The following is a 27,727-nucleotide window of genomic DNA, read 5'->3' on the forward strand; positions in this document are numbered from 1 at the left end:
GGTCACATCAGAACCAGGGTCACATCAGAACCAGGGAAGTAGAATATGGTCAGGAGCAGGATCTGCATCCAGAACAGGATCTGGACCTAAAACAGAGATCAGACCAGGATCAGGAGGAGGATCAGGATTAGTTACAGGATCCTAGAAAGAACAGGAAGTTTAGAGTTCAGCTGTAATGACCCCGGCTGCCTGTAGGGGGCAGCAGTGATAACTTCATCCTGAGTGTACTTGTTGTGTTTTCAGTCTCACTGTGAGTGCCTACCTGGATTTGAACACCTGCCAGACGGCGGCTGCGGCCTCAAGGACTTGTGTACACCTGGTGCATGTGACGAACACGCCAACTGCACCACCCTGGGACCTGGACTAGCCGAGTCAGTCTCTTGTGTTTGTTTTCGTTAAGTGAACAGGCGTGTTTTTTAACGTGTTAAAGCTCACCTGTCCCTCTGTCCCGCAGCTGCACCTGCCTGGAGGGTTACGTAGGTAACGGTAAAGTGTGTTACGGGAACATCATCCAGCGTCTGAACGGTCTGAACACGGATCCAGGAGGAGAGTGGAGGGGTCAGCTGAGCGAAGCCATCCAGCTGTTTGGTATTTAATCTTCATGCTAAGCTACGCTAACCCCTCCTCCAGCCAATCATGACTCCAGCAGATAAAATCAACAGCCGACTTCTTAGAGTGACTTTGAAAACAACAAAAGGCTGAACAGGACGTTTTAAGAGGAACTGGTTTTTATTTTATTTTTTAAATCTCAGTCAGGAGAACAAGCGTCCCGTGTGCAGAGTCTCAGGTTCGAGTCCGGATGCAGTTTGGTGCACGTCAAAAACCCAGATTCTCCCTCCTGTCATTTCAAAGCTGCCCCTTTTTTTTTTTTTTAAAGATAACTGTGACCAATTTTAACAAACCCTGTTATGTTAAGAAAGGCCACTTTGGTGTTGAATGTGGACGCTGTTTTCAAACGAATGCTCAGCTCTTAAAAAAACATAAAAAGGCTGTAGATATACTTTTGGATATATTCATCCATTTATTGTTCAACTTGTAAAAATGATCAAAACAAACAAAACAAAATAAGACGAACCACGACGTCAATTGGAATTAAATAAGTCCACAAATCCACTTTCTCCTTCTCTTCTCAGGCTGACACACCTGTCCACCTCACCTGGAGCTCTCATTAAAAAAAAACACTTCCCCAGGCTCCCCCTAGTGCCCAGTAAAGGGACTGCATATATGAACAAAGAAAATATGCAACACATAGTTTGGCTCCAACAATAACCATGACAGTGACTTGTCAATCACGGTTAGCCCCGCCCTAAATCTCACATTTCTTCTTTTTTTTTTTTTTTTTTTTCTTTTTTATTGAATTTTGTTGCATATACAGAAAGAAAAAAATAAATAAATAAATAAATAAAAACAAAACAAGAACAAAAAGATCTCACCCTTGGCAAAACTAGTATACAACATTTTACAGAATTAAATACCTCCACATAATATCCCATCAGACAGCGACACCTTTCCTCTTCTCTCCTCGACATCCGGAAGGATAAAAGTTTTTTTAGTCAGGAAGTTCGAGTCCGAGTTTTTGTAAATATACAGCGGAGACCAGATCCTCCAAAACGTCCCTGATTTGGGATTCAGGTCGTTTCTTCTGATTGTGTTTTCTTCTTCAGGTGTTCTGTCGTGGCCTCTGCAGAGTCTGGGTCCGTTCACTCTGTTTGTCCCCATTAATAAAGGATTTAAAGGAACCTCAGTAAGAACTCGAACGTCACACAAGTCTAAATAATTAAAAAGTGGGACTCTAATTTTAAAGCTGAATATTCTCTCGTTTGTTGATCAGGGGAGGAGTCTGACCGCTGATGCTACGAAGGCTAAGTACCTGTGTAAGATGCACCTGGTTCCTGGCGCGATGCCGTTCAGCACTCTGAAGAAATTGAACCTTTTTTACACGCTGTCGGGAAAATCAGCGGAGACGGACACGTCAGAGGGGGTACGCTCCGTCCATGTCCAATAACAACTCATGTGAATCATCCGATCACCGCTCCGCTCTAACAGGCTCTACTTTTCAGGACTCTCACACTAAAATCCGTCTCCATGGCAGCAGGAAGAAAGGCGTCATACTGCTCTCTGACTTGGTCGCGTCCAACGGGATAATTCACATAATCAACAAACTGATGGACAGCGTCCCCCCCACTGTGGAGAGCAACACTCAGGTATACACACTGACACCGTTTACAGTCTACGGGACACACACGTCATGTTTCTGTCCTGTCTGATGGACTCGCTCTTTCAGGAGAACATGTTGACCATCGTCTCCGACTACGGAAAATTCAGCAAGTTCAAGTCCCTGTTGGAGGTAAAATGTTCAAGCTGAAGATTCCCTTAAAGGCAGGGTTGGTAGTTAAATTCCCCCCAGTGCTCCATCTGCACCAACCCCCCTCCTCTCTGTGCTCCCTCTGAAGCCACGCCCCCTTTACTCACATGCACAAGCGCCATTGGTCCAGAAGCTGAGTGTGAGCTAGAGCACGCAAGAGGGTGAGAACAAGCAGGGGGACAGGGAGGTGTTTGATTGGTTCATCAGAGAGCAGGGAGACAGGGAGGCGTGTGATTGGTTCATCAGAGAGCAGGGAGACAGGAAGGCGTGTGATTGGTTCATCAGAGAGCAGGGAGACAGGGAGGCTGTGATTGGTTCATCAGAGAGCAGGGAGACAGGGAGGCTGTGATTGGTTCATCAGAGAGCAGGGAGACAGGGAGGCTGTGATTGGTCCGTCAGAGAGCAGGGAGACAGGGAGGCCTGTGATTGGTTCATCAGAGAGCAGGGAGACAGGGAGGCGTGTGATTGGTTCATCAGAGAGCAGAAAGCAGGGAGGCCTGTGATTGGATCATCAGAGAGCAGGGAGAAAGGGAGGCCTGTGATTGGTTCATCAGATTGGTACCTCATGGCAGCCATTGGTCGGAGTTTTTAAAGACTTGCAAACTGATACAGATGATGGATTTACTTTGTTTACTTTTTCAGAGAACCTGAGTTATTAATTTCTGTCAGGACCTAAAGACGATTTCAACTAGAATCTTAAAAAAGTGGATCTGGAAGAAAATGACCGACCCTGCCTTTAAAGTGTTTTTATAAAACATTTTCACATAAATAAATAAATGTTCACGTATGAACTTCAGCTTCACCTTGATTCAACAACTGGACCTCAGTGTGTGTTGTGTTTTGTCTGAGCAGATGGTAGACCTGACCTCAGTCCTGGACACTCCTGGTCCAATCACGGTCTTTGCTCCCACTAGCTCCGCCTTTGACAGGATGACTGAAGGTCACCTGGAGTACCTGAGCAGCGCCGAGGTCAGAACCAATCAGCAAATCACCAAACTGTCACAACGTGTTTGCTGTTGACTTGAATGAACCGAATGTTTGACTCTGAACCTTCAGGGTCACCACAAACTGCTCGAGTTTCTCCGGAACCACCTGGTCCAGTCCACCGCAGTCAGTACCTCGAAAAACATGCATTAACAGAATATTAAATCATATTAAATAATAATTACGCCTCCTCCTTTTGAAGCTGGAGGTCTATAACGCCGTGTCCAGTCCCAGGATCGTGACGATGGCCAATCATGTTCTGAGCATCAACGTGACAGAAAACGTGAGAGTGGATCTTTCTGGTCATGCTTTTATTCTGAAAGAATTCCCTGACTGAAAACATGCAGAAAGAAATTGTTTGTTTTTTTTTTTACTTGTTTTCAGGGTCAGATTTTCGTGGACGACGCTCCCGTGGTGGAGGCCGCAGTGGAAGCTAAAAACGGACGTCTGTATGTTATAGATGGCGTTTTGACTCCGTCCTCCATCCGACCCGTGCTGCCCCACAGGTGTGACGTCACCGAGACCAAAATCGTCAAGGTGAGCTTTAACGGCCTCCATTTTTACATCCTGTCTCCTCGTTCTTCAAACGCTTGATGAATCCCGTCTGCGTTGCAGGGTGAGTGTGTCAGCTGCTCGAAGGTCAAACAGTTTCAGTGCTCGTCCGGAGTTTACACGGTAAGACATCTCACTCCGCTCATTTAAAAAAAAAACTTTTTTTTTTTTTTTTTTTTAAACACACTTTACCCTCGGTTTAAATCTGATCACATGATGATGTTTCCGTGTGTGTGCATCAGGGCCTCTCCACCTTCGGATGTTTATACACTCTGAGCATCGAACACCCATTCATCAGACTCCCATCAACGGGCTGCTCGCCGCTCTGCAACACAACCGTCACCGTGAGACAATCTTTGAATCCTGTCTCAGATTAAAAATCAGGATTAAAAATCCAGAAGAGAGAATAAATGAAGCTGTTTAAATCAAACGTGTGTTTGTGTATCTTTTTCAGACTCCAGCATGTTGTAAAGGTTTCTATGGTCCAGACTGTAGTCCCTGTCCAGGTGGATATCAGACGCCATGCTCTGGACACGGTCAGGTCAGTTTCAACAACCCGAACAGTGACGTCACAACACCTGTAACCCTCCCACCTCGGCTCACCTCTCTTCTCGCGATGTCTAATTTATACGCGCCATCTTTGTTTTTATAGATATGCTGATGACACACAGGTCTACGTTAGCCTTCGAGCTAACCTCAGCTCACACACACACGACCCCAAACCGTCTCAACACGTCGAACAAGTTTAAACAGAACTTTCTGCACTTTCAGCAAAAACACAAAGAGAACCGTTAGCTTAGCGATGACGCATTTAACGCAGCGTCAGCAGGAGAACATTTACCTGATATCTGATGAGCAGGTGTTTTCTCGCAGCAGGAAGTAAAAGTTGTGTTATAAATCTTGTTTTTGTGGGTCAGTGCTCCGAGGGCATCGCAGAGAGCGGCTTGTGCGTCTGTGAGCAGAACTTCAGAGGCTCTCGCTGTCAGTATTGCTCCGCCCCCAACAAGTACGGACCCAACTGTGACAGGAGTAAGTTTCACCTGCGTCAAGTTGTATCACGTCTCACCTGTGTGATCTATAACCTGCCTCACCTGTGTGATCTATAACCTGCCTCACCTGTGTGATCTATAACCTGTCTCACCTGTGTGATCTATGACCTGTCTCACCTGTGTGATCTATAACCTGCCTCACCTGTGTGATCTATAACCTGCCTCACCTGTGTGATCTATAACCTGACTCACCTGTGTGATCTATAACCTGCCTCACCTGTGTGATCTATGACCTGCCTCACCTGTGTGATCTATGACCTGCCTCACCTGTGTGATCTATGACCTGTCTCACCTGTGTGATCTATGACCTGTCTCACCTGTGTGATCTATAACCTGTCTCACCTGTGTGATCTATGACCTGACTCACCTGTGTGATCTATAACCTGCCTCACCTGTGTGATCTATAACCTGACTCACCTGTGTGATCTATGACCTGTCTCACCTGTGTGATCTATAACCTGTCTCACCTGTGTGATCTATGACCTGACTCACCTGTGTGATCTATAACCTGTCTCACCTGTGTGTCCTCAGCCTGTCTCACCTGTGTGGTCTATAACCTGTCTCACCTGTGTGTCCTCAGCCTGTCTCACCTGTGTGATCTATAACCTGTCTCACCTGTGTGATCTATGACCTGTCTCACCTGTGTGATCTATGACCTGTCTCACCTGTGTGATCTATAACCTGCCTCACCTGTGTGATCTATGACCTGTCTCACCTGTGTGTCCTCAGCCTGCCCCTGTGTCCACGGCCAGTGTGATAATCGCCCGGACTCGGACGGCCGCTGTAAACAGGACTCCTGTCAGAAGGGTTACACCGGTCCGCTGTGCGATCGCAGGACGGCGGCGTGTGGCGTTCTGGCTCAATTCTGTCACGCACACGCAGACTGTGACTTCAGCCAGGGAACGCCCAGGTGAGTTCACCTGCAGCTTACGAAGCTCCGACTTCCGACGGAGATTTTTGGAGATTCAGTTTTTATTTCTTTAAAACGTTAAAAACGTCGCCATCATCGGCGTGATGATGTCACCTCTCCTGTGTGTTTCTAGATGTTTTTGTAAACCTGGTTACCAAGGAGACGGGATCACCTGTGTGGAATCTGACCCTTGTGCTCCGCCCCTCAGAGGCGGCTGCAGCGTGAATGTACGTGACTTTCCCTTTTATTTTCTCGCAGATTAAAGACATGAACACTGAGCGTGTGTGTGTGTGTGTGCGTGTGCGTGTGTGTGTGTGCGTGTGCGTGTGCGTGCGGCGCCCCCTGCAGGCTAAATGCGTGACGACAGGACCGGGGACTCACTCCTGTCAGTGTCTGAGCGGGTGGATGGAGGACGGAGACGATTGTCAGCCAATCAACAACTGCGAGCGTCCCGATAAAGGAGGCTGCCACTCCAACGCCACCTGCATCTACGTGGGACCTGGACAGGTAACGTCCAATCAGGTTGCATCATCTGAATTTGAGTTACAGTACTTGATGAAGACCATCATGAGACAGTAAATAAATTACTCAAACAAGAAGGAAACTGGCACTACATTTCCCATGATGCTTTGCCTGATGAGGCAGATGTAAACTAATGATGCGTGACCAATTAGACTTGAAAGTTTTTTTTTTTATTGGGCGTTGTATTTACTCTGTTACCATGGAAACGGACAACAATCCCAGAAGGTACAGAGAATAAAACTTTATTGTCAAACAGAATGTCACAGGTCTTCTTCTTCTCTTGTTTTTTTTTTTCGGCGGCGTACTCAGAGCGACTGTTCGTGTAAGACGGGGTTTAAAGGCAGCGGCTGGGCCTGCGAGGCGGTGAATCAGTGCGTGACGGCCAACGGAGGATGTCATTACCTGGTGAGGATGATGATGGGCACTCTTCATCGTTTCTCTGGGCGTGCATGAGATGAACCGAGAGTGATGTGTGTGTGTGTGTGTGTGTGTGTGTGTGTGTGTGTGTGTGTCCTCAGGCCAGCTGTCTCCTGCAGTCTTCTCAGTGGACGTGTGTGTGTGATGAAGGTTATGTTGGAGACGGACAGACGTGTTACGGCTCCGTCGGAGAGGTGAGACTCCACAGGTGATCAACTCTGATCGCCGCCATGTTTTTCTGAATTCTCACCGTGTCTCTCTGTGGTGCTTTCAGGAGCTCATGGCTCTGCAGGACGTCTCAGAGTTCTTCACATGGACCACTGTGAGTACAACGTGTCACAGGTTGTTCAGTTTGTAAGGAGTTAGTTTTACTTTCCTTCTTGTGTTTCAGGACTCCGGTCTCTCCGGGTCTTTGTCGGATCAGAACCTCACCCTGCTCGTCCCGTCTTCAGACGCCATCGCTAAAATGTCCTCAGAGGACAAAAACTTCTGGACCACCAAAGGAAACCTGCCCAGTCTCATCAGGTAACATCACTGACATGTGTATCAGATATGAATCACTGAAGAAAAGCTTTTGTTCCCTCTAAATCTGTGCAAACGAGTCAAGAAGAGCATCTGATTCACAAACACACACGAAGGGTTAAAGTGTGAATTTAACTAAATTTTTGTGAATTTAATTAAATTTTATTTTTTATGTTAATCAGCCTCATCCGTTAAAGTGTCTCATTCACAAACAGCAACGCAAAAAAAGCCACGCATCGTTAGAGAGGTGAAAAAAAGAAGCGTCTGCGGCGAGTTGGTGGGAACTGCGCATGACTTCAAAATAAAAGCTCTGCCAATAGAGCTGTTGTTAATAATAACTATATTATTATTATTAATCTAACCAGGAGTTAAAACCGTAACCATGACGATAGGTGTTGTAATTTTCTTGGAGTTGTCCTTTCTTGTTCCACTGAGGGAGGAAGTTTTGTTCTACTTCCCCTCCGAGCTCAAAATTTGAACTTCAGCAGTGTGAGAGCGCTGCAATATCACTTTTTTCTTTTTTTTAAAATATTTATTTCCTAGCAAATCAGGATCTTTATTTTAAACTCAAACATGTTTTCAGTGTCTGTTAAGATGTTAAAAAAAACTTCCACCTGTCCTGTAGAAATCACATGGTCTCAGGTGTTTATCCACTGAACACCCTGAGCAGCCTCACCTCTCTCACCTCCCTCCTCAAGACCACACTTCCTGTTTCATCAACCAATGAGGTGAGTCCAAGTTTAGCTACTGCTTTACTTTTAAAAATACAGTTTTATTCCTCTTGTTTGTTTATTTATTTATTTATTCATTCTTGGTCTTATTTATTCGTTGAGAGCTACATGTGCGTGCAAATAAACGTCCATCATCATGTGTCAGGTGACGTCTGTCGGAGGGGCGACCATCACCACCTCCAACATCGCCGCTACCAACGGACTCCTCCACATCATTGATAAGGTGCCCGGCTAACCGTGCTAATGGTGCTAACCATGCTAATGCTGCTAACCGTGCTAGCAGTGCTCTGTGTGAATCTCACAGCTCGTTGCTTCTGTCTGCAGGTTTTAGTTCCTGACAGGAAGCTGAGTGAAGGTCTGCTGGCGACTCTCGCTCTGAGGACCGACTTCTCTCTGTTCAGATCCTACCTCATCGTACGACACACACACACACACACACACACACACACAAACTAAGACTGTCAAAAGCCCAATACAAGCATTGTAGTCACTTTTTGTGGGGGGGGGGGTTTGTTGCCGTGGTAACAAGCAGGTATCAATATTCTTTGATTGTCACTTTAATCACATCACAAGTTTGAAAATGTTGCATCATGAAAACACAAACGTCTCTTCGTGCAGGATTATAACCTGACAGACGAGATCGAGCGGGCAGACGAGTACACCGTGTTCGCTCCGACAAACGGCGCCATCGCAGAGTATCTGAAGAAGGCGTCCGTCACCGCCATGGTACAGTTTACAAACATTGAACACATATTACGACAGGGCACAATGTCTCAAAGAGTGCGTGCCGTTTGTCTCTAAGTCGGGATTTGAATTTGTCAAACAGGATGTGAATACAACTCGTTACCATGTGGTGGCGACGGAGCGCCTGTTAAAGACCGACCTGCAGTCCGGAGGGTACAAGAAGACGCTGCTCGGGTTCTCCTTCCAGCTCGGCTTCTTCCCCCGAGACGGAAAGGTCAGAATCAAAGATCCAATGAATCAAATAATTAATATATAATTGAATGATAAATATGTTTTAAATTTGATTTTCGTGTCAGCTGTTTGTGAACGACGCTCCGATGAACTCGTCGAACCTGCTCAGCGGTCGAGGAGTGATCCACGGTCTGTCCGCCGTCCTGGAGGTCACCAGGAACCTCTGTGATGAGGTCACATACTCCAAAGTCCAGGTGACGTCTGCACCAACAGGAGGCGGAGCCAGAGAACTTCATTTTTCTTCTTAATCGATCAGTTGATCAATAACAACTTTCTCTCTCTCCCTCCACAGGGAGCCTGCGTGGACTGTTTGCTTCAAATCAATGAAATCTGCCCGAACCACACGGTTCAGGACGTAAGAGCGCCGCCTTTAAAGCACGCCACGATCAAAACATGACAAACACAGATTTATTTTAACGAAGCGTTTGAAACGTTCAGGTCGACGGGGGTCGTTTTCAGGCGATCACATTTTCAGTTTTATCGGTAATTGTTCAACAAAAAGGTCTAAAATGAACTTTCTACGCAGACGACTTGATGATTTATTTCTGTGAGAAAATTCAGTCAAAAATGATGGACGACATTTTAAAAAGTGTTGACAAAATTAAATGATGAAATAGAGGCGTTGAGGCATGATCTAATACAGGGTAATGTTGTGAGAATATGTGACCTTTGACCTTTCGTCTTTAGAGATCTGTGAGGACGAAGAAGTGTGTGCTGAGCCGGATGTTTCAAGGTGAACACCTGCGGACCGTGGGCTGCAGAGCGACGTGTCTGCAGGCCAACATCGTACGTCTCACTCATCCCTTTATTTACCGTATTTCACGGTGACGTGTCACATGTTTGTTTTTTTTGTTGAAGCGTGTTTTTCGAGCTGTGAGAATAAAACCTTTCCGTCTCAGGAGCGGAGGTGTTGTGGGGGGTTTTTCGGGGCGCACTGCGAGCCGTGTCCCGGGCCGAAGGGTCAGCCGTGCTACGGCAACGGACGCTGTGAGGACGGCACGACGGGGACCGGAGTGTGCAGCTGTTTCAAAGGGTTTAATGGGACGGCGTGTGAGAGCTGCGAGAGCGGGAAGTACTCCGTCCACTGTGACCAAGGTACGCCGTCCTGATGGTCGACAGGCTGCTTTCACGAGAAGTAGTGTCTTCTTTATTCTGACCCGTCTCTCTCCCTCTCTCTCTCCCTCTCTCTCCCTGCAGACTGTCGTTGTAAACATGGCCGCTGTAGCGAGGGGCCGAAGGGCGACGGGTCGTGTGTCTGTGATGTCGGCTGGAGAGGCGTCCTCTGCGATGACAGTAAGACGACTTCTCTGACACTCAAACAGTCTTAACGCCATGTCTGCCTGTGAGGTTAACTCTGAGTGTGTGTGTGTGTGTGTGTGTGTGTGTGTGTGTGTGTGTGTGTGTGTGTGTGTGTGTGTGTGTGTGTGTGTGTGTGTGTGTGTGTGTGTGTGTGTGTGTGTGTGTGTGTGTGTGTGTGTGTGTGTGTGTGTGTGTGTGTGTGTGTGTGTGTGTGTGTGTGTGTGTGTTCTTGTTGCAGAGGTTGACTCTGATGAGATGTGCGGGTCAGTGAAGTGTCACTCCAGTGCAAAGTGAGTCATGTATTATTGTATTGTGTCACATGACGTGTTTGCAGGTGATGTTTTTTACTCTTCGTGTGTCTCCGTGTTTGTCAGCTGTCTAACGGCGCCGTCGGGCTCGTTGTGTTCGTGTGCCGCCGGATTTGAAGGAAATGGAACTTTCTGCCAAGGTAGCAAACACACACACACACACACACACACACACACACACACACACACACACACACACACACACACACACACACACACACACACACACACACACACACAGCTGAGCTATGTGCTCACCTGAAACTGCAGAAAATCCATAAGCTTGTGTGTGTGTGTGTGTGTGTGTGTGTGTGTGTGTGTGTGTGTGTGTGTGTGTGTGTGTGTGTGTGTGTGTGTGTGTGTGTGTGTGTGTGTGTGTGTGTGTGTGTGTGTGTGTGTGTGTGTGTGTGTGTGTGTGTGTGTGTGTGTGTGTGTGTGTGTGTGTGTGTGTGTGTGTGTGTGTGTGTGTGTGTGTGTGTGTGTGTAGCCATAGACCGGTGTGCGGTGGGTAACGGGGGCTGCAGTCTCTTCGCGGTGTGTAAGAGGACTTTGCCCGGCCTCAGACGGTGTGTGTGCAACACCGGTTACCATGGCGACGGGTTGGTGTGTGTCGGTACGTTCGCTGTTTTTTATCATTAAATATTTCGTGACATTTATTAAGTTCACTGTGGGGAAAAAAGACTTCCTGTTGGAAGCACTCCCGTGATGCGTTCGAGTGCTGCATTACTTTTCTGTTTGTCTCGCAGAAATCAACCCCTGTCTGGAAGGAAACAGTGGTTGCCATGCCAACGCAGAGTGTATTCACGTTGGACCAAACAAAGTAACATCTGTTTTTTTTTTTTTTTTTATTGAATATGAAAACGATCGTCTGAAGCTTTTATTGTTGTGACTCTCCGTGCAGACTTCCTGTGCCTGTACAGATGGTTTCTCTGGCAACGGTCAAAACTGCGAGATGATCAACCTGTGCAAAAAAGTGAGTTCGTCTCCATGACAACCGGGTGTACTGCAGTTGTTCCAGGTGCTACTTCACCTTCAGGTACTGCAGGTAGTTTTATTTTGGGAGGATTGTACAGATGACTCGACGCACACGACCGTGTTTTAAAAGAACGCTGGTTGGTGTCGGTCCTGCAGCTCAGGTACCTACAGAAGCTCCATCAGACACACCTGTCAGGTGAATGTGTCACAAAGCATCAATAATCTGTAATCATCCATCAATACCTGATTAACTGACCTGAGCGCTGCGGATGTTTCCAGAAAAACGGCGGCTGTCACAGTTATGCCAAGTGCAACATGACGGCTCCGGGAGTTCGTTCCTGCACCTGTCACAAAACCTACATCGGAGACGGACTCACCTGCAGAGGCACTGTGGGGATGGTGAGCTTCAGAAATAGGCCCCGCCCCCTTATGTTATTTAAATCGGGGACATAAAATAAATACATGTGTTGTTATTCATATGACATAAAGAATATTTGTCTCTGCAGGAGATCGTGAGGAGGAAGCTCACAGACTTCTACATGGGTCTGATGGTGAGTGAAGTCGCTCTTTGTCGCCCCCTGCAGGTGACCTCTCCCTGACTGTCGTCTTTAAATCTCTCAGGTGACGAAGATCTCCCTGAAAGGTCGCGGCCCGTTCACCGTGTTCGCTCCGACAATTGAAGCCTATAAAGGGGAAAATCAAAAAACCAACAGGGTAAGCTCCTCCCCTTTTTTTCCCCCCAGTCGGAAATCCTGATTATTCAACGAACATTTCATTACTTTTTGTTGCTATTTGGCAATTTGTTTCCACGACAACAATGTTTTTGTTGCCATGGTATCAAATTATTATTGGGTTTTTTTTTGTAGTTCAAACAAGTGAAGACGCAGAATCACCTCGACGAGTTTGGCTCCATCCTGCGCAGCCACATCGTCATGTGTCAAACTCTGCTGCCCGTCGACCTGAGACGACCACGAAACCTGACGACGCTGTCCGGGCTCGTCCTGACCACCAGGTCCAGCCAGGTGACCAATCAGAGAGCAGGAAGATAATCTGTGTTTTTCGCGAAGAGCGTTTTCTGAACAGACTTTGTGCACGCTTGTGTGTCGGGTCTTTTCAGGGCAGGATCTTCGTCAACGACGCCAACGTGACGTACAGCCACGACCTCAGCACCAACGGCGTCCTCCACGAGGTCGACACGATTCTGTTTCCTCCCAAAACCGACACATTGGAAGACTCAGACGTTCCGGTGAGTTCCCACAGCATGCAAACCGGTCTCGACAGAATATTCCCAGTCAATGAGTCGTTTCAGTGATCGCTTTCTACGACCAATAAATCGCCTGATTAAACTTTTTTTCTGGTCGATGATCTCAGGCGAACCTGAGTGACGTGGCAGATCGGCACGGTTACAAAACGTTCTACAGACTGCTGCAGGTAAGAAGTAGGAGGGACGCAGATCAACGCAGCATGTTCAGAGAATTTCATTGGCCGATAGACCCGTCAGTCATCGCCACAGTCACAAGTAATTGGACGTCAGAGCAGGGGAGGGAAGTTCAAGGTGTGTTTTGATGAGACTTGTTTGGATTTGTGACGTGTCAGGACTCGGGTGTGACAGACCTGCTGAAGGACGACATGTACCAGCCGCTGACTGTCTTCCTGCCCTCGGACGACGTCATGGCGTCTCTGCCACAGGAGCAGAAGGACTTCCTGTTTCACAGAGACAACAGAGCTCAGCTGCTGGAGTACCTGAAGTTCCACATCCTGCAAAACCAGAAGGTCAGACACAGAAAAACTACAAATAACGATTTAAAATCATCTTTTCCGAAAATAAACTCAAACTGAACCCGAAGAATCCTCTCACAGGATTGTTCTAATAAAAACAAACCTCCCAGCCAGCAGGGGGCGCTCTTTACAGTCGTTGTTATGTCTCTTTGTGGTCTCAGGTGTACGCTGAAGGTCTGATCTACCTGGACTCTGCTCGGACTCTGCAGGGTTCACCTCTGACTTTCAGCTGTGGAGGGACGGACGCCATTGTAAGAACAGGGAGACCACGTTAATTAAACCAGTAGAAGAAGAGTTCTGGTGTTGATGGTGTTGTTTTTTCGTGTTGACAGGGAGAAGTGTTTGTTAATGACGGAAAGTGTCGGATCGTTCAAAGACACCTCTTCTTTAACGGTGGGATCGCCTACGGGATCGACTGCCTGCTGACTCCGCCCAGTCTCGGGGGACACTGTGCCGAACAGACGACCTTTGACCTTCGGGTGAGTTTGAACTTTAAATATCCAACCAAGAAAGAGAGAGTGAGTGGCTAATGATAGCATCGGAATCTAAATAACCTTGTTTCTTCTTCTTCTTCTTCTTGTTCTGTAGATGACCTGCGAAGTGTGCTCGTCCACAGCATCTCGCTGTCCCAAGGGCTCCAAAGTAAAGGTCAGAGTGATCATCTGTTGATAATAAACCAGCTCTGTTTGATCATCTGTTGATAATAAACCAGCTCTGTTTGATCATCTGTTGATAATAAACCAGCTGTGTTTGATCAGAGTGATCATCTGTTGATAATAAACCAGCTGTGTTTGATCAGAGTGATCATCTGTTGATAATAAACCAGCTCTGTGTGTCTCTCTGGTTTTAGGAGGTTCAGAAGTGCGACCTGCCAAACTTGTTCGTGACTAAAAACTCGGGCTGTCGCAGCATCTGCACTGTCGTCTTCCTGAAGCCAAAGTGTTGTCATGGTTACTACGGACGGGACTGCCTGGGTGAGGAGACAAGAAATACACAAACATTTGAAATAACATTTTTTCATAAATTTCATAATTTTTCTTTTTTGGCCCAACATGGCTCCCATACACGTCTGAGCATACAGAACTTAAATGATCTTAGTGACATCATCACTATGTAATGAGCCCATGACGATGTCATAATGACATCACATCGGCCGCCCGTTGATCACTTCTCGCCATGTCAGCCTGTCCCGGCGGCAGCAGCTCTCCCTGCAGCAACCGGGGGAAATGTGACGATGGTCCCCTCGGTAACGGCACCTGTACCTGTGAGGTGGGTTTTGGGGGCGTGGCCTGTGAGCTGTGCAGTGAAGGGTTCTACGGAGGCAGCTGTAAAGGTGAGCAGCGGTCACACAGTTACTTGTTTGACGTCATCAGGTGTTTAACGCCTCCTCGTTTCCTGTCTCTCAGCCTGTAACTGTTCAGAACACGGGTCATGTGACCAGGGACGGACCGGTACAGGAGGGTGTTTCTGTGAGGCCGGCTGGACCGGAGAGCGCTGCGAGAGCCCCCAGGGTGAGTTCACACCTGGACCATCCACCTGTCCATCGTCAGGTGTCTGCAGTTAAAAAAAACAGGAACACAATAAACATGTTAACCTGTGTGTGTGTGTGTGTGTGTGTGTGTGTGTGTGTGTAGCTGAGGTTCTGGAGTGTTCTCCGTCCTGTTCTCCAAAAGGAGTCTGTCGTGAGAACAACACCTGTGTGTGTCGGCCATTTTATGAAGGAGACGGCTTAACCTGTACAGGTAAACACAAACAACACCTGTACAGGTAAACACAAACAACACCTGTACAGGTAAACTTAAACAACACCTGTACAGGTAAACACAAACAACACCAGTACAGGTAAACTTAAACAACACCTGTACAGGTAAATACAAACAACACCTGTACAGGTAAACACAAACAACACCTGTACAGGTAAATACAAACAACACGTGTACAGGTAAATACAAACAACACCTGTACAGGTAAACACAAACAACACGTGTACAGGTAAATACAAACAACACGTGTACAGGTAAATACAAACAACACCTGTACAGGTAAACACAAACAACACCAGTACAGGTAAACTTAAACAACACCTGTACAGGTAAATACAAACAACACCTGTACAGGTAAACACAAACAACACCTGTACAGGTAAATACAAACAACACGTGTACAGGTAAATACAAACAACACCTGTACAGGTAAACACAAACAACACCTGTACAGGTAAACACAAACAACACCTGTACAGGTAAACACAAACAACACCTGTACAGGTAAACACAAACAACACCTGTACAGGTAAATACAAACACATTTGTTGTTTCTCTCTCTGTAGTGATGGACATCTGTAGCGTGTGGAACGGCGGCTGTGCTAAAGGAGCCAGTTGTTCTCAGGTGGGAGAACAGGTGAGCTGCACATGTCCTAAAGGTCACCATGGAGACGGCTTCACCTGTCTGCCCATTGACCCCTGCGTCTCGGGGGACAACGGAGGCTGCCACGAGCACGCCACATGCACCATGACGGCTCCGGTGAGTGCAGTAACTAGTCCAGGTACGGTCGTCAGAATCGTCAGGTGTGCAACATGGAACAGGTGACTCTCTGTGTCAACAGGGGAAGAAGAAGTGCACCTGTAAGGACAACTATGTCGGAGACGGAGTCACCTGTGAGGTCAAAAAGCAGCCAATCAGCCGCTGTCTCCAAGACAACGGACAATGTCATCAAGACGCCAAATGTACCGACCTGCACTTTGAAGGTATTTGAATGGTGTTGTGTTTAAAGTGTGTTTAAAACGTGTTTAAAATGTGTTTACTAATGTGTGTGTGTGTGTGTGTGTGTGTGCGTGTGCGTGTGTGTGCGTGTGTGTGTGTGTGTGTGTGCGTGTGTGTGTGTATAGATGCAACGTTTGGTGTGTTTCACTACCGTTCAGTTCGAGGTCAGTACAAACTAACTTACAGCGGCGCTCAGCAGGCCTGCAGTGCAGAGGGAGGCAGCATGGCTACATACACTCAGCTGTCCTACGCTCAGCAGGTCAGTGAACGCAACACACGGAGCTGCTGTCTGCTGGTCCGCTTCTTTACATGAAACTAAAGCTGCTGTTCCTGATGCTTCCTGCAGGGGGGGCTGAACATGTGTGCTGCCGGCTGGTTGGACGCGGCCCGGGTTGCGTACCCGACGACCTATTCGAACCTTCAGTGTGGTTTTGGACATGTGGGCATCGTGGACTACGGGACACGCAAAAACCTGAGTGAGACCTGGGACACCTTCTGCTTCCGGATGAAGGGTGAGAAATAAAAAGTCCTAAATGTAATTCTTTTTAATCACCAGTCTGAACTGCACAAACATGTTGAAATAGAAGATGATGGTGGCTCCTCCCCCAGCAACTCACCTTGTCTGTGTTTCAGAGGTGAAGTGTGAGTGTAAGCCAGGATATGTCGGAGACGGTCTCGGCTGTGTCGGAAACCTCCTGCAGGTCCTCAGATCTACGCCCAACTTCTCCAACTTCCTCTCCGTGAGTCTCTGCTTCCTGCCGAGTCACAGTCTGACCTGTGTTGTTTAACCGAGTCAGTCTAACTTTTTGTGTTTTAGTCGAGTCACAGTCTAACTTGTGTTGTTCTGTTTTAGCCGAGTCACAGTCTAACTTGTGTTGTGTTTTAGTCGAGTCACAGTCTAACTTGTTGTTTTAGCCGAGTCACAGTCTAACTTGTGTGTTTTAGCCGAGTCACAGTCTAACTTGTGTGTTTTAGCCGAGTCACAGTCTAACTTGTGTGTTTTAGCCGAGTCACAGTCTAACTTGTGTGTTTTAGCCGAGTCACAGTCTGACTTGTTTTAGTCGAGTCACAGTCTAACTTGTTGTTTTAGTCGAGTCACAGTCTAACTTGTGTGTTTTAGTCGAGTCACAGTCTGACTTGTTGTTTTAGTCGAGTCACAGTCTAACTTGTTTTAGTCGAGTCACAGTCTGACTTGTTGTTTTAGTCGAGTCACAGTCTAACTTGTTTTAGTCGAGTCACAGTCTAACTTGTTGTTTTAGTCGAGTCACAGTCTAACTTGTTTTAGTCGAGTCACAGTCTGACTTGTTTTAGTCGAGTCACAGTCTAACTTGTTTTAGTCGAGTCACAGTCTAACTTGTTTTAGTCGAGTCACAGTCTAACTTGTTTTAGTCGAGTCACAGTCTAACTTGTTTTAGTCGAGTCACAGTCTAACTTGTTTTAGTCGAGTCACAGTCTAACTTGTTTTAGTCGAGTCACAGTCTGACTTGTTTTAGTCGAGTCACAGTCTAACTTGTTTTAGTCGAGTCACAGTCTAACTTGTTTTAGTCGAGTCACAGTCTAACTTGTTTTAGTCGAGTCACAGTCTAACTTGTTTTAGTCGAGTCACAGTCTAACTTGTTTTAGTCGAGTCACAGTCTAACTTGTTTTAGTCGAGTCACAGTCTAACTTGTTTTAGTCGAGTCACAGTCTAACTTGTTTTAGTCGAGTCACAGTCTGACTTGTTTTAGTCGAGTCACAGTCTAACTTGTTTTAGTCGAGTCACAGTCTAACTTGTTTTAGTCGAGTCACAGTCTAACTTGTTTTAGTCGAGTCACAGTCTAACTTGTTGTTTTAGCCGAGTCACAGTCTGACTTGTTGTTTTAGTCGAGTCACAGTCTAACTTGTGTTGTGAAACTTCTTTTCTGTTCTGCAGCAAATCCTGAACTCGTCTCAGGCGAGTGAATCAGGTAAACAGTTTGTGAAGAGACTCGGCAACCTGACCGTTCAGTCCACTCTGTTCGTCCCCGACAACGACGGCCTGCCTGACAACCAGGTGAGTCTCTGCGTCACGCTCTGCTGCTCGCACAGTGAAACGCTCGCCGTGCCTCGTCCCTCACCTGTCGAACCTGTCCCCGCAGACTCTGTCCATGCGGGACATCGAGTTCCACCTGTCCGAGGGTCTGGCTCTTCCTCTGGTCCAGCTGAAGAACGGCACTCGCATCCGAACCCGCGTCGGCGGTCTTACCGTCCTCGGAGTCGCTGACCAGACGAACCCGTCAGCTCTGGTCAGATTTAATACGGCGACACTGTGTCCTGATTTATCTGAACACTGAACCAGCCATGTTTCACCTTCATGAGCAAACCGCTGACTGTGATTGGCTGAGACTGCTGTCAATCAAATCTTTGCAGCAAGTTCTGCGAAACTTCTGTGTGTTTTAATTTGTGGGATTTTTTTTTTCCTCTCCTCAGGCGTCTCGTTACATCAACGACCGCTTCATCACCGACTCGGACATCCAGGCTTCAAACGGGGTCATCCATGTTCTCCGGGGACCTCTGAAAGCCCCGCCCCCTCGCAAACAGGTCAGTGATGTCATAAAACACAGTTCGCACTAATGAAACGATAACTATCAGTGAAACAGTCGTATTCATAGTGTTTGCCTTTTTGTCTTTGTCCTCGTCTCTGATTGGTCCAGCAGATGCAAGTGGCTCACAGGGCGGGGCTTGGAGTTGGAGTCGTGGTTCTGGTCGTTCTGCTGGCGGCGGTCGTCTTCGTTGGATACAAGTTCTACGCCCACAAAACCAAACCGTTCATGTTTCACTACTTCAAGGTCACGCTCATTGAACCGCACACTTTTTAAACACGTGTCCGCGTAGCGCTTCAACATCAAACACTGCTGACCTTTGACCCTTTGTCCCTCTCTGACAGGACGAGGAAGAAGAGAAAGAAGCTCCGCCCCCTGCGGACACCAATCGCAACATTTGCAACCCGGTTTATGAACCGGCCGAGTCAGGCTCACCTGAGGCCGCAGTGAGTCAAACATTCAAAATCCAAAAATCTTTATTGACAAACGGGATGTCGACGTAAAGACGCTGGTTGTGCCGAGGTCTCAGATTTCCTTTTTGCAGGCGGAGGACGAACACGAGGCGGCGAACGGAGGAGGATCGTACGACCTGCTGTCTGATGGACTGGAGACTTCGTGAGATCGTCCACCTGTGTGAACGGACGACACTAACGACGCGCTCAGGAGGACGAGAGTCTGGACTGGACAGTCTGAAGTCTGATATCTTCGATGAGTCTGAGTTTTTCATGCTGGACACGAAGACAGCAGCTGGTTTCAGGTCTCGGAGACTTTTTTAAGTTTCAGAATAAAAATTACCTCAACTCCAAACATTGAGAAGTTTTTCATTTATTAGTGAATTTAAAGCCAATTAAAACTACGGAGACAGATGTGTGCGTCATGTTTCCAGGTTGAACTTAAACGCACCGTTTCTGGACTTTTTTGTTCTTGTTTTTGGAGCTCTGTTAGCTCACGTTGCTAACCACGCCTTACTTATCAGATGGAGGCAGCTAGCTGATGCTAAATGCTAACAACAGATGTGTTTCACTCATTCTTCGTCATAAAACTTTATTTTGCAATCAGACATCTTCAGTCAGCTCAGAGATCCACGAGTGATAATCTGACACTCTGGAGAAGATGGCGGGCTTGTCTGCGTCGCACCGACTGCTGCCCCACGTGACCACGCCGAACAGGAAGTGTTTGCCTCGCTTCTTACAAACCAGAGGAGCTCCCTGGTCGCCCTGCCGACAGGAAAAAAAAAACAACATCCCGAATGTGACCTTTAGTTTGTCAACGTCTGAAAAGTAATTCATGAGGACGTTACCATGCAGGAGGCGGAGCCTGCAGGATGAGTGCAGACGTGAGAGTCCCCAATAAGCCCCGCCCACTTCTCCCCGCAGCTGGTTTGATTGACCAGAGTCAGTCCCACCTGGTGCAGTCGGTCCGGATTGACGTGTCCTACAGAGGGAGAAGGAAAGGGAAGTCTTCAAAAAAAAACAAGACAGGTGGACGAGGAGAAGACGGATGCGGGGACGGGTTTTGACCACCTGTTGCTCTTGTGGCGCCCCACCCGGTGGTCACACAGGACCAGGTGCTGTCCAGGTCCTCGTCTTCTTCAGGGACACAAAGCGGGGACAGATTGGGACCTGAGACCAGAGGAAAGTGTCAAGTCTATTTCTGAGCGCAAACAACAGACAGGAAGTAATCCTTCAAAGTAAAAGGTTGCATTCAGGTGTTCTGACTGAATCTGACGTGCACGGCGAGGCGGAGCAGCGACAGGTCAGACTTTGGCGGGAAGCTGCCGTCCTCCTTTAAGTTGAACACCTCGTCCACTGGGATGGTTACAGACGAAGACAGGCGGAGGTCATGGAGTCCGAAGACAGCCACGTCCTCTTTGGCTCTACGGGGACAAAACCAGAGTCCTGCAGTCAGACCGTTCGAGAGGATCCAGGTAGACCCTGAGAGTACCAGTAGAACTACCGACTACCTGATGGCGTCCTTACCTGACGCTGCAGTGTTTGGCGGTGAGGACCCAGCGGCGGTGGATCAGGACTCCGCTGCAGTAGTGTTTTCCGGCGGACTGCAGGCTGACCTGCCAGGGCCAGGAGAAGGGGCAGGCCTCTGAGACGTTCCCCACAGACGGCTCACCGTCCTGGGACACCGAGAGCGCAGCGAGTCCTGGAGCCCGCTGACAGCTGGAGGTCGGCTGCTGCCCGCACCCGTCCTCTGAGTCCAGGTGGGACAAACAGTCACGACACGGACACAGAGCGGGACGTCAGAGCAAGATTGGGGGGGGGGGGGGGGGGGGGGGGGGGGGGGGGGGGGGGGAGTACAAACCTTCAGGGGCGGCGTGATCTGCTTGTAGGTCGTTTGCATCACCTGTGAGAGGAACAGTAACGGTTCAGGTTTGTTCCGGTACATACCGACCCGTCAGAGACCAAAACCCGGACTCACTCAGGACGTGAAGCATCCAGTCTGTGTACTGCTGGATTTTGGTGTACACTCCTGGTCTTCTGGCTCGTCCACAGCCGACCCCCCAGCTCACCACACCTGCCAGCCGGTAGTTGCTGCCAGTGAAGCAGGACAGAGGACCACCAGAGTCCCCCTAAGACGAGAATCAGACCAGGTCACAGGCAGGAACCAAACCATGGAACAGATTTATTGAGACTTCGTTTTTCTCGTCTCTTGGTCTTACCTGACAGGCGTCGGCTCCGCCCCCCTCCTTCCCGGCGCAGAACATGGAGGGTCTTATTCTCCCCAGGTACGACTGGTCACACACGTCGAGGGGCAGTATGGTCACGTTCACCTCCTGCAGTCTGTGGACCCGAGGACCGTCTGAGGAGAACCAGAACGCACGCTGTGAGAGTGAGAGGAAGCGGTTTGAGGACGGCCCTGTGAAATCTGAGGACTCTCACTCTCTCGGGTGGAGCCCCACCCCGTGATGGTGCACTTCCTGTGGGGGGACAGGGGGCTGGTCCAGACGTCGATGGGTCTGACAAAGTTGTTGAAGACGAGCGGCTGCTGCAGCTTCACCAGAGCCAGGTCGCACTCTTTCGTGCGAGGGTTGTAGCCGTGATGGGAGATGATCGAGGACACGCCCACCAGCTGGACACAACCAAGTCACATGATCACCTCTGTGAGCATTAAACAGCTGCAGCTCCTGGCTCACATCGAGTGTGTGTGTGTGTGTGTGTGTGTGTGTGTGTGTGTGTGTGTGTGTGTGTGTGTGTGTGTGTGTGTGTGTGTGTGTGTGTGTGTGTGTGTGTGTGTGTGTGTGTGTCTCACTTGTTCTCCCAGTTCATGAGGATGATCCAGGTCGTGTTTTCCTGCCAGAACCGTCCAGAAAGAAGCTTTTTTGAACCTGTAGACAGAACCAAACATGAACACTGTTTATACTGGACCAGGTCTATCAGGGGCCCCCCGAAGGAGGCGGGGCCCCGAAGGAGGAGGGGCCTGAAATAAATCTGTCGACCAATAAACAAAAAAAAGAAATCCTAGACAGCCAATCGGCTAATTTCTTATTTTTCCATGAAGATCTGCAGACCCGCTCCCTCCCTCCTCCAAAAGTTAAGACCGTGACCCTTGACCTCTTGAAGCAGTGTGCGGCAGAGACGACCCACAGCGGCCCGATGATTGCCCCCCCGCAGGCCGGCATGGAGGAGAAGCGGAGAGACACCTGCCAGGGCCAGGAGTTAGCCCAGGCCTCCTGACCGCCGATGATCCGAACCTCCGCTTCCTGTTCGGCCATGAAGACCCGAATACCCGACAGGTCTGACGCACAGACGCACACAAAGAGAGGACACGTGAACAAAGACGCAGCTCGCATTAACACGGTTATATATTTATATGAAGGGCTTTAATCTCACTGCTGTATCCAAACATTTGAGAGAAGGTTTCATTCTGAGTCTGATTCACGATTTGACCTGAAGAGACAAAAAAAACCAACAAGAGCAGAAAATGTTTCAGTGAATCGTTTGAATAAAAGTGAGGAACTTTTCTGAACAGATCAAAATCAATACTTCAGTTTTGTATTTATCTGAATGACCTGTGCAGGTCGTGATCTTTGATAAGCTGTTTAATTTGTGAGCAGATTAAAAAGACAACATGAGGTCTGACCTGATCCAGGATCAACTGCAGCTGTGACGTTTGACTCTGACGTGCTCCAGTGATTCAGACTGAGGGAATCTGACAAACAGTTCAACACTCTTTTAATTCATCTGATTTGTTTCTGATCTGAGAGCAGCTGGACGCCGCTTCATATCCAGAAGGATCAAACAGGTAATCTGTTCTGAGGTCAGATTTCTCACCTGAGTTCAGCGTACACAGACTCACAGTCAGCACGATGAACTCACGCAGCTCCATGACGCCTGACACTGATCCTCTAACACACACACACACACTCTGATGAGTCACCTGCAGCGTCAGTCACACCTGTGTCATCGGTCACACCTGTGTCATCGGTCACACCTGTGTGATTGGTTAATCAAAAGGTTTAAATCAGATGAAAAATAATCTGATTGCTTGAATCTTTCTCTCCAGGATTCAGATCATTGATCCTGTTTGTTTCAAGAAAAACCTCGATGATACCTGATCCAGGTACAGACTTTAAAGATGATCAGAGTTTTAAAGCAGACTTCACACTACATAGTTTGTCCACAGGGGGGCGCCAAAACCCACAAACTGAACTTTAAATTAAATATTTAATGTTTGGTGAAATATAAAACATTAATTTGCACCTTTTCTATTTTGTTACTGAAGAAAAACAACAAAGTTATAGTTAATATTTATTTTTTTGGTTTGAAGAATGTAATAGTTTATACTAAACACTGAATCAGAGTTTTTACATCAAATTAAAAAATAAAAAAGAGCGTTAAAAGCTTTTATTGTGGCAGATATGGAGCGGAGGTGACGTTGAACCTGTGATGTACCAGTCGGACCTCCTCTTGCAGACATCATTTGGACCAGATCAGCTGATCGGTTATGATGTTCAGCAGGGAGATCGCGGTGGCCACGCACGCGCTTTGCCGCGCGGGAGGAGCGTTGAGCTTCGGCGACCTGCAGCGCGAGCTGCTGGAGAGCTGCAACACAAAAGAAGAAGAGTTTCTTTACATCCTGCGAGGCTGCTCCCGGTTCCTGATGGTCCCCGACCAGGCGGGGGGGCGCGAGGAGCGGCTCGAGGACCGCACGGTGGTCGCGAAGACTTCTCTGCGGCTGTGCAGCGCGTACTGCCGCGAGATGTGCGAGGATGGTGGAGCCTGTCAAGATCTGCACCTGTGCAGGTTCTTCATCTACGGAAACTGCAGGTTCAGTAAGGGCAGGTGAGCCGCGCGCACGCGCTCAGGTGTATCAGTGACAGGTCACTTCAAAGTGCGGACAGTTTATCTCTGTTTGACTCTCCTTGGGTTTCAGTAGGTTTAAAAATATTTAATGTGAAATCTGAATTTGCATGTTTGAGTGCGCGTGAGGCGGCGGAGTGATACAGACACAAACTCAGAAACGAAACTTCAGTGAAAGTGAAGCTGACAGATCGATGATTAATCATTAATGAGTGTAATAAAATTATTATTTGGTCTATTCAATTTAAAAGAAAATTAAAACACGTGACGTAAACAAACACAGGCCTATCTCTTTCTGTATCGATTGTATTGTTTGTGACGTCATAGCCCAGCAGTTGTGGTTTACAGAGAAACGAAACCGACGAACAGCTGACAGGACTGATTTATCTGTGAGATAAATAAATGATTTTATCAATAATTATCGTTAGTTTGTTTTAATTCATGATGAAGTTTTATTCGACAGGTTTTAATTTAAATCTTCAGCATTTGACTCTTTTAACAAATTCAAATGAAGTGATGAACCTTTTTTTGATCATGTGATTGTTATGTTTTGTTTTTTTTGACAGGAAGCCGTGTAAATTCTCCCACGATATCCAATCAGATCACAACCATCGAGTACTGAAGGAGTGCACGCTGCACCAGCTCGACGAGACTCACCTGAGCCTGCTGCTGATGCAGAATGACCCCGAGCTGCTCCCCGAGGTCACACACACACACACACACACACACACACACACACACACACACACACACACACACACACACACACACACACACACTATCATTTTATCAGGAAATATTTAATCAGTTAGTTTCGTTTCACTTTCAGAATCTTATGATCTTTTTGTCCAGCAGAGGGGGTTAAATCAACGTTTTCTTCTGAACTTTGTTTAAACCTAAAAAAAAAAAAGGGGGGGGTTTCTTCTGCTTTGTTTTTTTGTTTTTTTGTTTTTTTACATCTTTTAAAAAAAACATTTTTACGGAGACTTACAGCCAATCAGAGATGATTCTGGCTTTTGTAAAGCGGTGATGGAGAGGATCCTGCTCTCTGATTGGACGATGCGTTCAGGGTTGACCTCATGCTATAACACAGAAAGTAGAAAGAAAAAAAAAAAAAGAAGAAAAGTCCGAAGAAAAAATTTGAAAAAAAAAAAAAAAAAGTTTCCAGTGGAGGGATGAAGTTTGAAGAGGTAAAAAGCTGACCTTTGACCCTTCAGGATAATAAATAAAACAAAATGGCCGCTCCTCGGATGTCTCTCTCAGGTGTAACAGCTCAGTGTCTCCTCCCCCCTCAGGTGTGCTCTCACTATAACAAAGGCTTGGCTCCCCGCGGTGACTGCACCTTCCAGCTGAAATGCTCCAAACTGCACCTGTGTCAGTTCTTCGTTCAGGGCCACTGTGCGTTCGGGCTCAGGTGTAAACGGCAGCACGCCATCGACCAGCGGGGCCGCAGCATGCTGGAGGAGCGAGGAATGAGCAGGAACCGGATCGAGAAACTGCCACTCATCTACAGGAACATGTACCACCTGAGCCACGCTGTCACAGGTGAGTCTGACACACCTGTGACAGTAAATCACGTTTGCACCGTCTTCATCGTTGTGGTCATTCTTCCCGTTCGTCCAATCAGAGAAACACGTGGAACCTTTGAAGAGAACAGACGAGATCTGTCTGCACTTCATCAGGAACAGCTGCAAGTACAACAGTAAGTGATCTTCATCGCCACTGTTATCATCATCATCAGTCTGACTCATACGCCTGATGGTCATGTGACGCAGACTGGACCCTGCAGCTTCCTTTATTCTCCACTAGATGGCAGCAGAGTGTCAGAGTCGATCCTTGAGTAGAAACTTAAAAACAAATCATCTGAAGTCATGAGTTTGTATTTATGACTTTCCACTGAAGGAAAACATTTTTAAAAAAAAGTTTTAATATTTACATTCAAATTAAATTTGTTTAAAAAAATTCATGTTTTTTAAATGGAGTCTCTTTTTTTTTCCAGACGAGTGTTGCAGCGTTCACTTCCACCTGCCGTACAAATGGGAAGTGTTTGACGGCGTCGCCTGGATAAACCTGCTGGCCATGGAAGACATCGAGAGGGACTTCTGTGACCCCTCTAAGACTCAAAGGTCAGAGGTCAGAGGACTTTGTTCAGGTGTGAGGATAATCTGTTAACGAGGGAGCGACTGAAACGTGTCCGTTCTCTGACAGCTGCAGCGATCAGCCCGTCGACTTCCTGTCCATGAGGCAGGACTTGAAACCTGTTCGCCGTCTCTCCACGGTGTCCTCGGTACTGAAACCGCCGCACTACGTCCTGACCACAGAGTGGCTGTGGTTCTACAAGGGGGACCATGGGGACTGGGTCGAGTACGGACATGTGGTGAGTCCCGACGCCTCTACGACAAAAGATTACATTTTAGAGCGTTTCAGGTAACTGCTTGTATTTTTTGCACCGGCAGAGCTGACAACTTCAGTATCAGAGAGCTTCTGATTGGTTCCTGTTGCTAATCTACTTTTAATCTACTTTTAATCATAAAAACATGGTGGGATTCTGAGTGTCTGAGTTCTGTCTTTAGGATGAGAAACAGCGCATCACGTCAGTGACGTCTCAGTCTCTCGAAGTCTCGTTTCAGTCGAACAGAACTGCTGAAGTCAAAGTGACGAAAGGCCACCGACAGTACGTCCTGAGCTTCCGAGGTAAGAACAGGAAATGAGTTGGTTTGATGTTTCTTCTTTTGTTTTGGTTCAACCAGCAGCTGAGTGAATAATAAAGGAGACACTCTTCTCCTTCGTTGGTTTTATTCTCTGACATCTTCTTCTTCTTCTTCTTCTTCTTCTTGGCAGACATGTGCCAGAGGAACCCTAAAAACAACACAAAGAGGAGAGTTCGCCGCCGCCCTCGCTTCGTGCCGGTGGCGGCGGTGCAGAGGGAGTTCTCCAGAGGAATGAGACCTTCTGGGTGCAGAGATTATCTTTCACTTGAACCGGTCTCTCTCTGACTCTCTCTGTCAGATGTCACTGGATGGTCACATGACAACACCAACTAATTAGCAGCTAGCTCACATTAGCCCCTTGTGATGGCTTATTTACTTGCTTTCAGGTTAACATTTGTAATAATCAGCATTATACAAGTTTTCATTTCCATAAATTATGTAGCAGAGTTCGTTCTCATGCTCAGTCAAAGCCTGAGCTCTGATGTCGTATTTAGAGGTATATAGTGAAGTGTGGAGGAGTGATGCTCAGCTGTTACATTTGTAGTTCTTTATTGATAAAAATATTTTGTATCTGTTTTTTTGTTTTACTTGGATCGAAACCTGTAAGTTCTCATTTCATGTTAAAGGAACATCCATGTCATAAAGGTCACATGATCACCTCCTCTTCTTCAGGTTCAATAAGTGTCCTCGCTCCTCTTCAACATGTGTGTGAAGTGTGTTGTTGTAAATCCACTCTGATCCTGTATTTGATCATGTCTATAAACCCCTCTATTTCAGCCCTGCTCAGAACAGGCTGTTTCTGCGTCTGTAGCTTTAAATATGTAAATGAGCTGTGTCTGACCACGCCCCCTCTCTGGAAGGGATCGGGTGTACTCGCTGCTTTCTGGCTCCATGTCCTATTGTTTACGGTGAGAAGGCAGACTCAGAGGGCAGAACAAACACCTAGCTGTGGGAGTGTCACCCACCTGGGGGGAGGGGCTACTGCCCTTTGT

The 27,727-nt window shown here is 47.5% G+C and overlaps 4 protein-coding genes across 6 annotated transcripts in view; 2 read left to right on the plus strand and 2 right to left on the minus strand.

The window, feature by feature from the left end:
• The window catches only part of sco2 (synthesis of cytochrome C oxidase 2), a 181,606-nt gene extending 163,567 nt beyond the window's left edge, over positions 1–18,039 (minus strand). The window contains exon 1 of the mRNA XM_079334784.1: positions 18,036–18,039. The gene's annotated coding sequence lies outside the window, so the exon portion shown is untranslated. The remainder of the gene's footprint in view (positions 1–18,035) is intronic.
• The window catches only part of stab2 (stabilin 2), a 23,349-nt gene extending 3,830 nt beyond the window's left edge, over positions 1–19,519 (plus strand). The window contains exons 9-69 of one of the 2 annotated variants that reach the window (XM_079334751.1): positions 244–371; positions 455–588; positions 1,665–1,744; positions 1,832–1,981; positions 2,061–2,204; positions 2,285–2,347; positions 3,218–3,334; positions 3,422–3,475; positions 3,552–3,632; positions 3,734–3,886; positions 3,965–4,024; positions 4,144–4,245; positions 4,356–4,442; positions 4,819–4,930; positions 5,680–5,860; positions 5,994–6,087; positions 6,209–6,367; positions 6,692–6,787; positions 6,901–6,993; positions 7,074–7,121; positions 7,191–7,324; positions 7,947–8,049; positions 8,198–8,275; positions 8,377–8,466; positions 8,671–8,778; positions 8,879–9,010; positions 9,093–9,221; positions 9,320–9,382; positions 9,715–9,813; positions 9,927–10,122; positions 10,225–10,320; positions 10,565–10,616; positions 10,701–10,774; positions 11,122–11,247; positions 11,381–11,454; positions 11,536–11,607; positions 11,889–12,008; positions 12,116–12,160; positions 12,231–12,323; positions 12,476–12,631; positions 12,727–12,855; positions 12,981–13,040; positions 13,206–13,382; positions 13,550–13,639; positions 13,721–13,867; positions 13,977–14,036; positions 14,239–14,362; positions 14,572–14,721; positions 14,795–14,899; positions 15,023–15,130; positions 15,718–15,911; positions 15,994–16,135; positions 16,277–16,410; positions 16,498–16,663; positions 16,785–16,891; positions 18,064–18,183; positions 18,269–18,415; positions 18,600–18,710; positions 18,824–18,958; positions 19,057–19,158; positions 19,257–19,519. In XM_079334751.1, coding sequence (XP_079190877.1) covers positions 244–371; positions 455–588; positions 1,665–1,744; positions 1,832–1,981; positions 2,061–2,204; positions 2,285–2,347; positions 3,218–3,334; positions 3,422–3,475; positions 3,552–3,632; positions 3,734–3,886; positions 3,965–4,024; positions 4,144–4,245; positions 4,356–4,442; positions 4,819–4,930; positions 5,680–5,860; positions 5,994–6,087; positions 6,209–6,367; positions 6,692–6,787; positions 6,901–6,993; positions 7,074–7,121; positions 7,191–7,324; positions 7,947–8,049; positions 8,198–8,275; positions 8,377–8,466; positions 8,671–8,778; positions 8,879–9,010; positions 9,093–9,221; positions 9,320–9,382; positions 9,715–9,813; positions 9,927–10,122; positions 10,225–10,320; positions 10,565–10,616; positions 10,701–10,774; positions 11,122–11,247; positions 11,381–11,454; positions 11,536–11,607; positions 11,889–12,008; positions 12,116–12,160; positions 12,231–12,323; positions 12,476–12,631; positions 12,727–12,855; positions 12,981–13,040; positions 13,206–13,382; positions 13,550–13,639; positions 13,721–13,867; positions 13,977–14,036; positions 14,239–14,362; positions 14,572–14,721; positions 14,795–14,899; positions 15,023–15,130; positions 15,718–15,911; positions 15,994–16,135; positions 16,277–16,410; positions 16,498–16,663; positions 16,785–16,891; positions 18,064–18,183; positions 18,269–18,415; positions 18,600–18,710; positions 18,824–18,958; positions 19,057–19,158; positions 19,257–19,331 — 6,759 coding nt within the window. In that variant the 3' untranslated portion in view covers positions 19,332–19,519. The remainder of the gene's footprint in view (positions 1–243; positions 372–454; positions 589–1,664; positions 1,745–1,831; positions 1,982–2,060; positions 2,205–2,284; positions 2,348–3,217; positions 3,335–3,421; positions 3,476–3,551; positions 3,633–3,733; positions 3,887–3,964; positions 4,025–4,143; positions 4,246–4,355; positions 4,443–4,818; positions 4,931–5,679; positions 5,861–5,993; positions 6,088–6,208; positions 6,368–6,691; positions 6,788–6,900; positions 6,994–7,073; positions 7,122–7,190; positions 7,325–7,946; positions 8,050–8,197; positions 8,276–8,376; positions 8,467–8,670; positions 8,779–8,878; positions 9,011–9,092; positions 9,222–9,319; positions 9,383–9,714; positions 9,814–9,926; positions 10,123–10,224; positions 10,321–10,564; positions 10,617–10,700; positions 10,775–11,121; positions 11,248–11,380; positions 11,455–11,535; positions 11,608–11,888; positions 12,009–12,115; positions 12,161–12,230; positions 12,324–12,475; positions 12,632–12,726; positions 12,856–12,980; positions 13,041–13,205; positions 13,383–13,549; positions 13,640–13,720; positions 13,868–13,976; positions 14,037–14,238; positions 14,363–14,571; positions 14,722–14,794; positions 14,900–15,022; positions 15,131–15,717; positions 15,912–15,993; positions 16,136–16,276; positions 16,411–16,497; positions 16,664–16,784; positions 16,892–18,063; positions 18,184–18,268; positions 18,416–18,599; positions 18,711–18,823; positions 18,959–19,056; positions 19,159–19,256) is intronic. The other variant, XM_079334752.1, reaches the window with a different exon arrangement.
• A 209-nt stretch (positions 19,520–19,728) lies between these two features.
• ovch1 (ovochymase 1) lies at positions 19,729–23,106 on the minus strand. The gene is made up of 14 exons (XM_079334772.1): positions 22,996–23,106; positions 22,805–22,873; positions 22,555–22,611; positions 22,276–22,459; positions 21,974–22,049; positions 21,604–21,793; positions 21,384–21,523; positions 21,143–21,293; positions 21,026–21,067; positions 20,692–20,914; positions 20,431–20,588; positions 20,236–20,334; positions 20,013–20,146; positions 19,729–19,929 (listed from the first exon to the last, which is right to left on the minus strand). Exons 1-14 carry the CDS (start codon positions 23,048–23,050, stop codon positions 19,768–19,770), a joined length of 1,740 nt encoding a protein of 579 aa, XP_079190898.1. The 5' UTR covers positions 23,051–23,106; the 3' UTR covers positions 19,729–19,767.
• A 497-nt stretch (positions 23,107–23,603) lies between these two features.
• On the plus strand, positions 23,604–27,511 carry parp12b (poly (ADP-ribose) polymerase family, member 12b). Of its 2 annotated transcripts, none has more exons than XR_013778133.1 (8): positions 23,604–24,006; positions 24,591–24,726; positions 25,320–25,569; positions 25,652–25,726; positions 26,024–26,157; positions 26,233–26,401; positions 26,598–26,718; positions 26,866–26,885. XR_013778133.1 is itself a non-coding variant. In XM_079335450.1 (8 exons), exons 1-8 carry the CDS (start codon positions 23,669–23,671, stop codon positions 27,018–27,020), a joined length of 1,371 nt encoding a protein of 456 aa, XP_079191576.1. In that variant the 5' UTR covers positions 23,604–23,668; the 3' UTR covers positions 27,021–27,511. The 2 variants fall into 2 exon arrangements, 1 of the variants encoding a protein (XP_079191576.1); XM_079335450.1 differs by having other exon boundaries at positions 26,024–26,150; positions 26,866–27,511.
• Positions 27,512–27,727: the final 216 nt, after the last annotated feature.

The sequence above is a fragment of the Symphodus melops genome (genome assembly GCF_947650265.1).
Source record: "Symphodus melops genome assembly, chromosome: 22".
Taxonomy (NCBI): Eukaryota; Metazoa; Chordata; class Actinopteri; order Labriformes; family Labridae; genus Symphodus; species Symphodus melops.

Bases quoted from the DNA above. Each gene is read 5' to 3' on its own strand.
- ovch1 (XM_079334772.1), bottom strand. From the start codon at position 23,050: ATGGAGCTGCGTGAGTTCATCGTGCTGACTGTGAGTCTGTGTACGCTG. The intron at 20,335-20,430 runs GTCAGAACACCT...CTCTGGTCTCAG, and splicing joins CGCCGTGCACGTCAGATTCA to GTCCCAATCTGTCCCCGCTT. The intron at 20,147-20,235 runs GTGGTCAAAACC...CTCCCTCTGTAG, and splicing joins GGGCGCCACAAGAGCAACAG to GACACGTCAATCCGGACCGA.
- parp12b (XM_079335450.1), top strand. From the start codon at position 23,669: ATGATGTTCAGCAGGGAGATCGCGGTGGCCACGCACGCGCTTTGCCGC. The intron at 25,727-26,023 runs GTAAGTGATCTT...TTTTTTTTCCAG, and splicing joins GAACAGCTGCAAGTACAACA to ACGAGTGTTGCAGCGTTCAC. The intron at 26,151-26,232 runs GTCAGAGGTCAG...GTTCTCTGACAG, and splicing joins GACCCCTCTAAGACTCAAAG to CTGCAGCGATCAGCCCGTCG.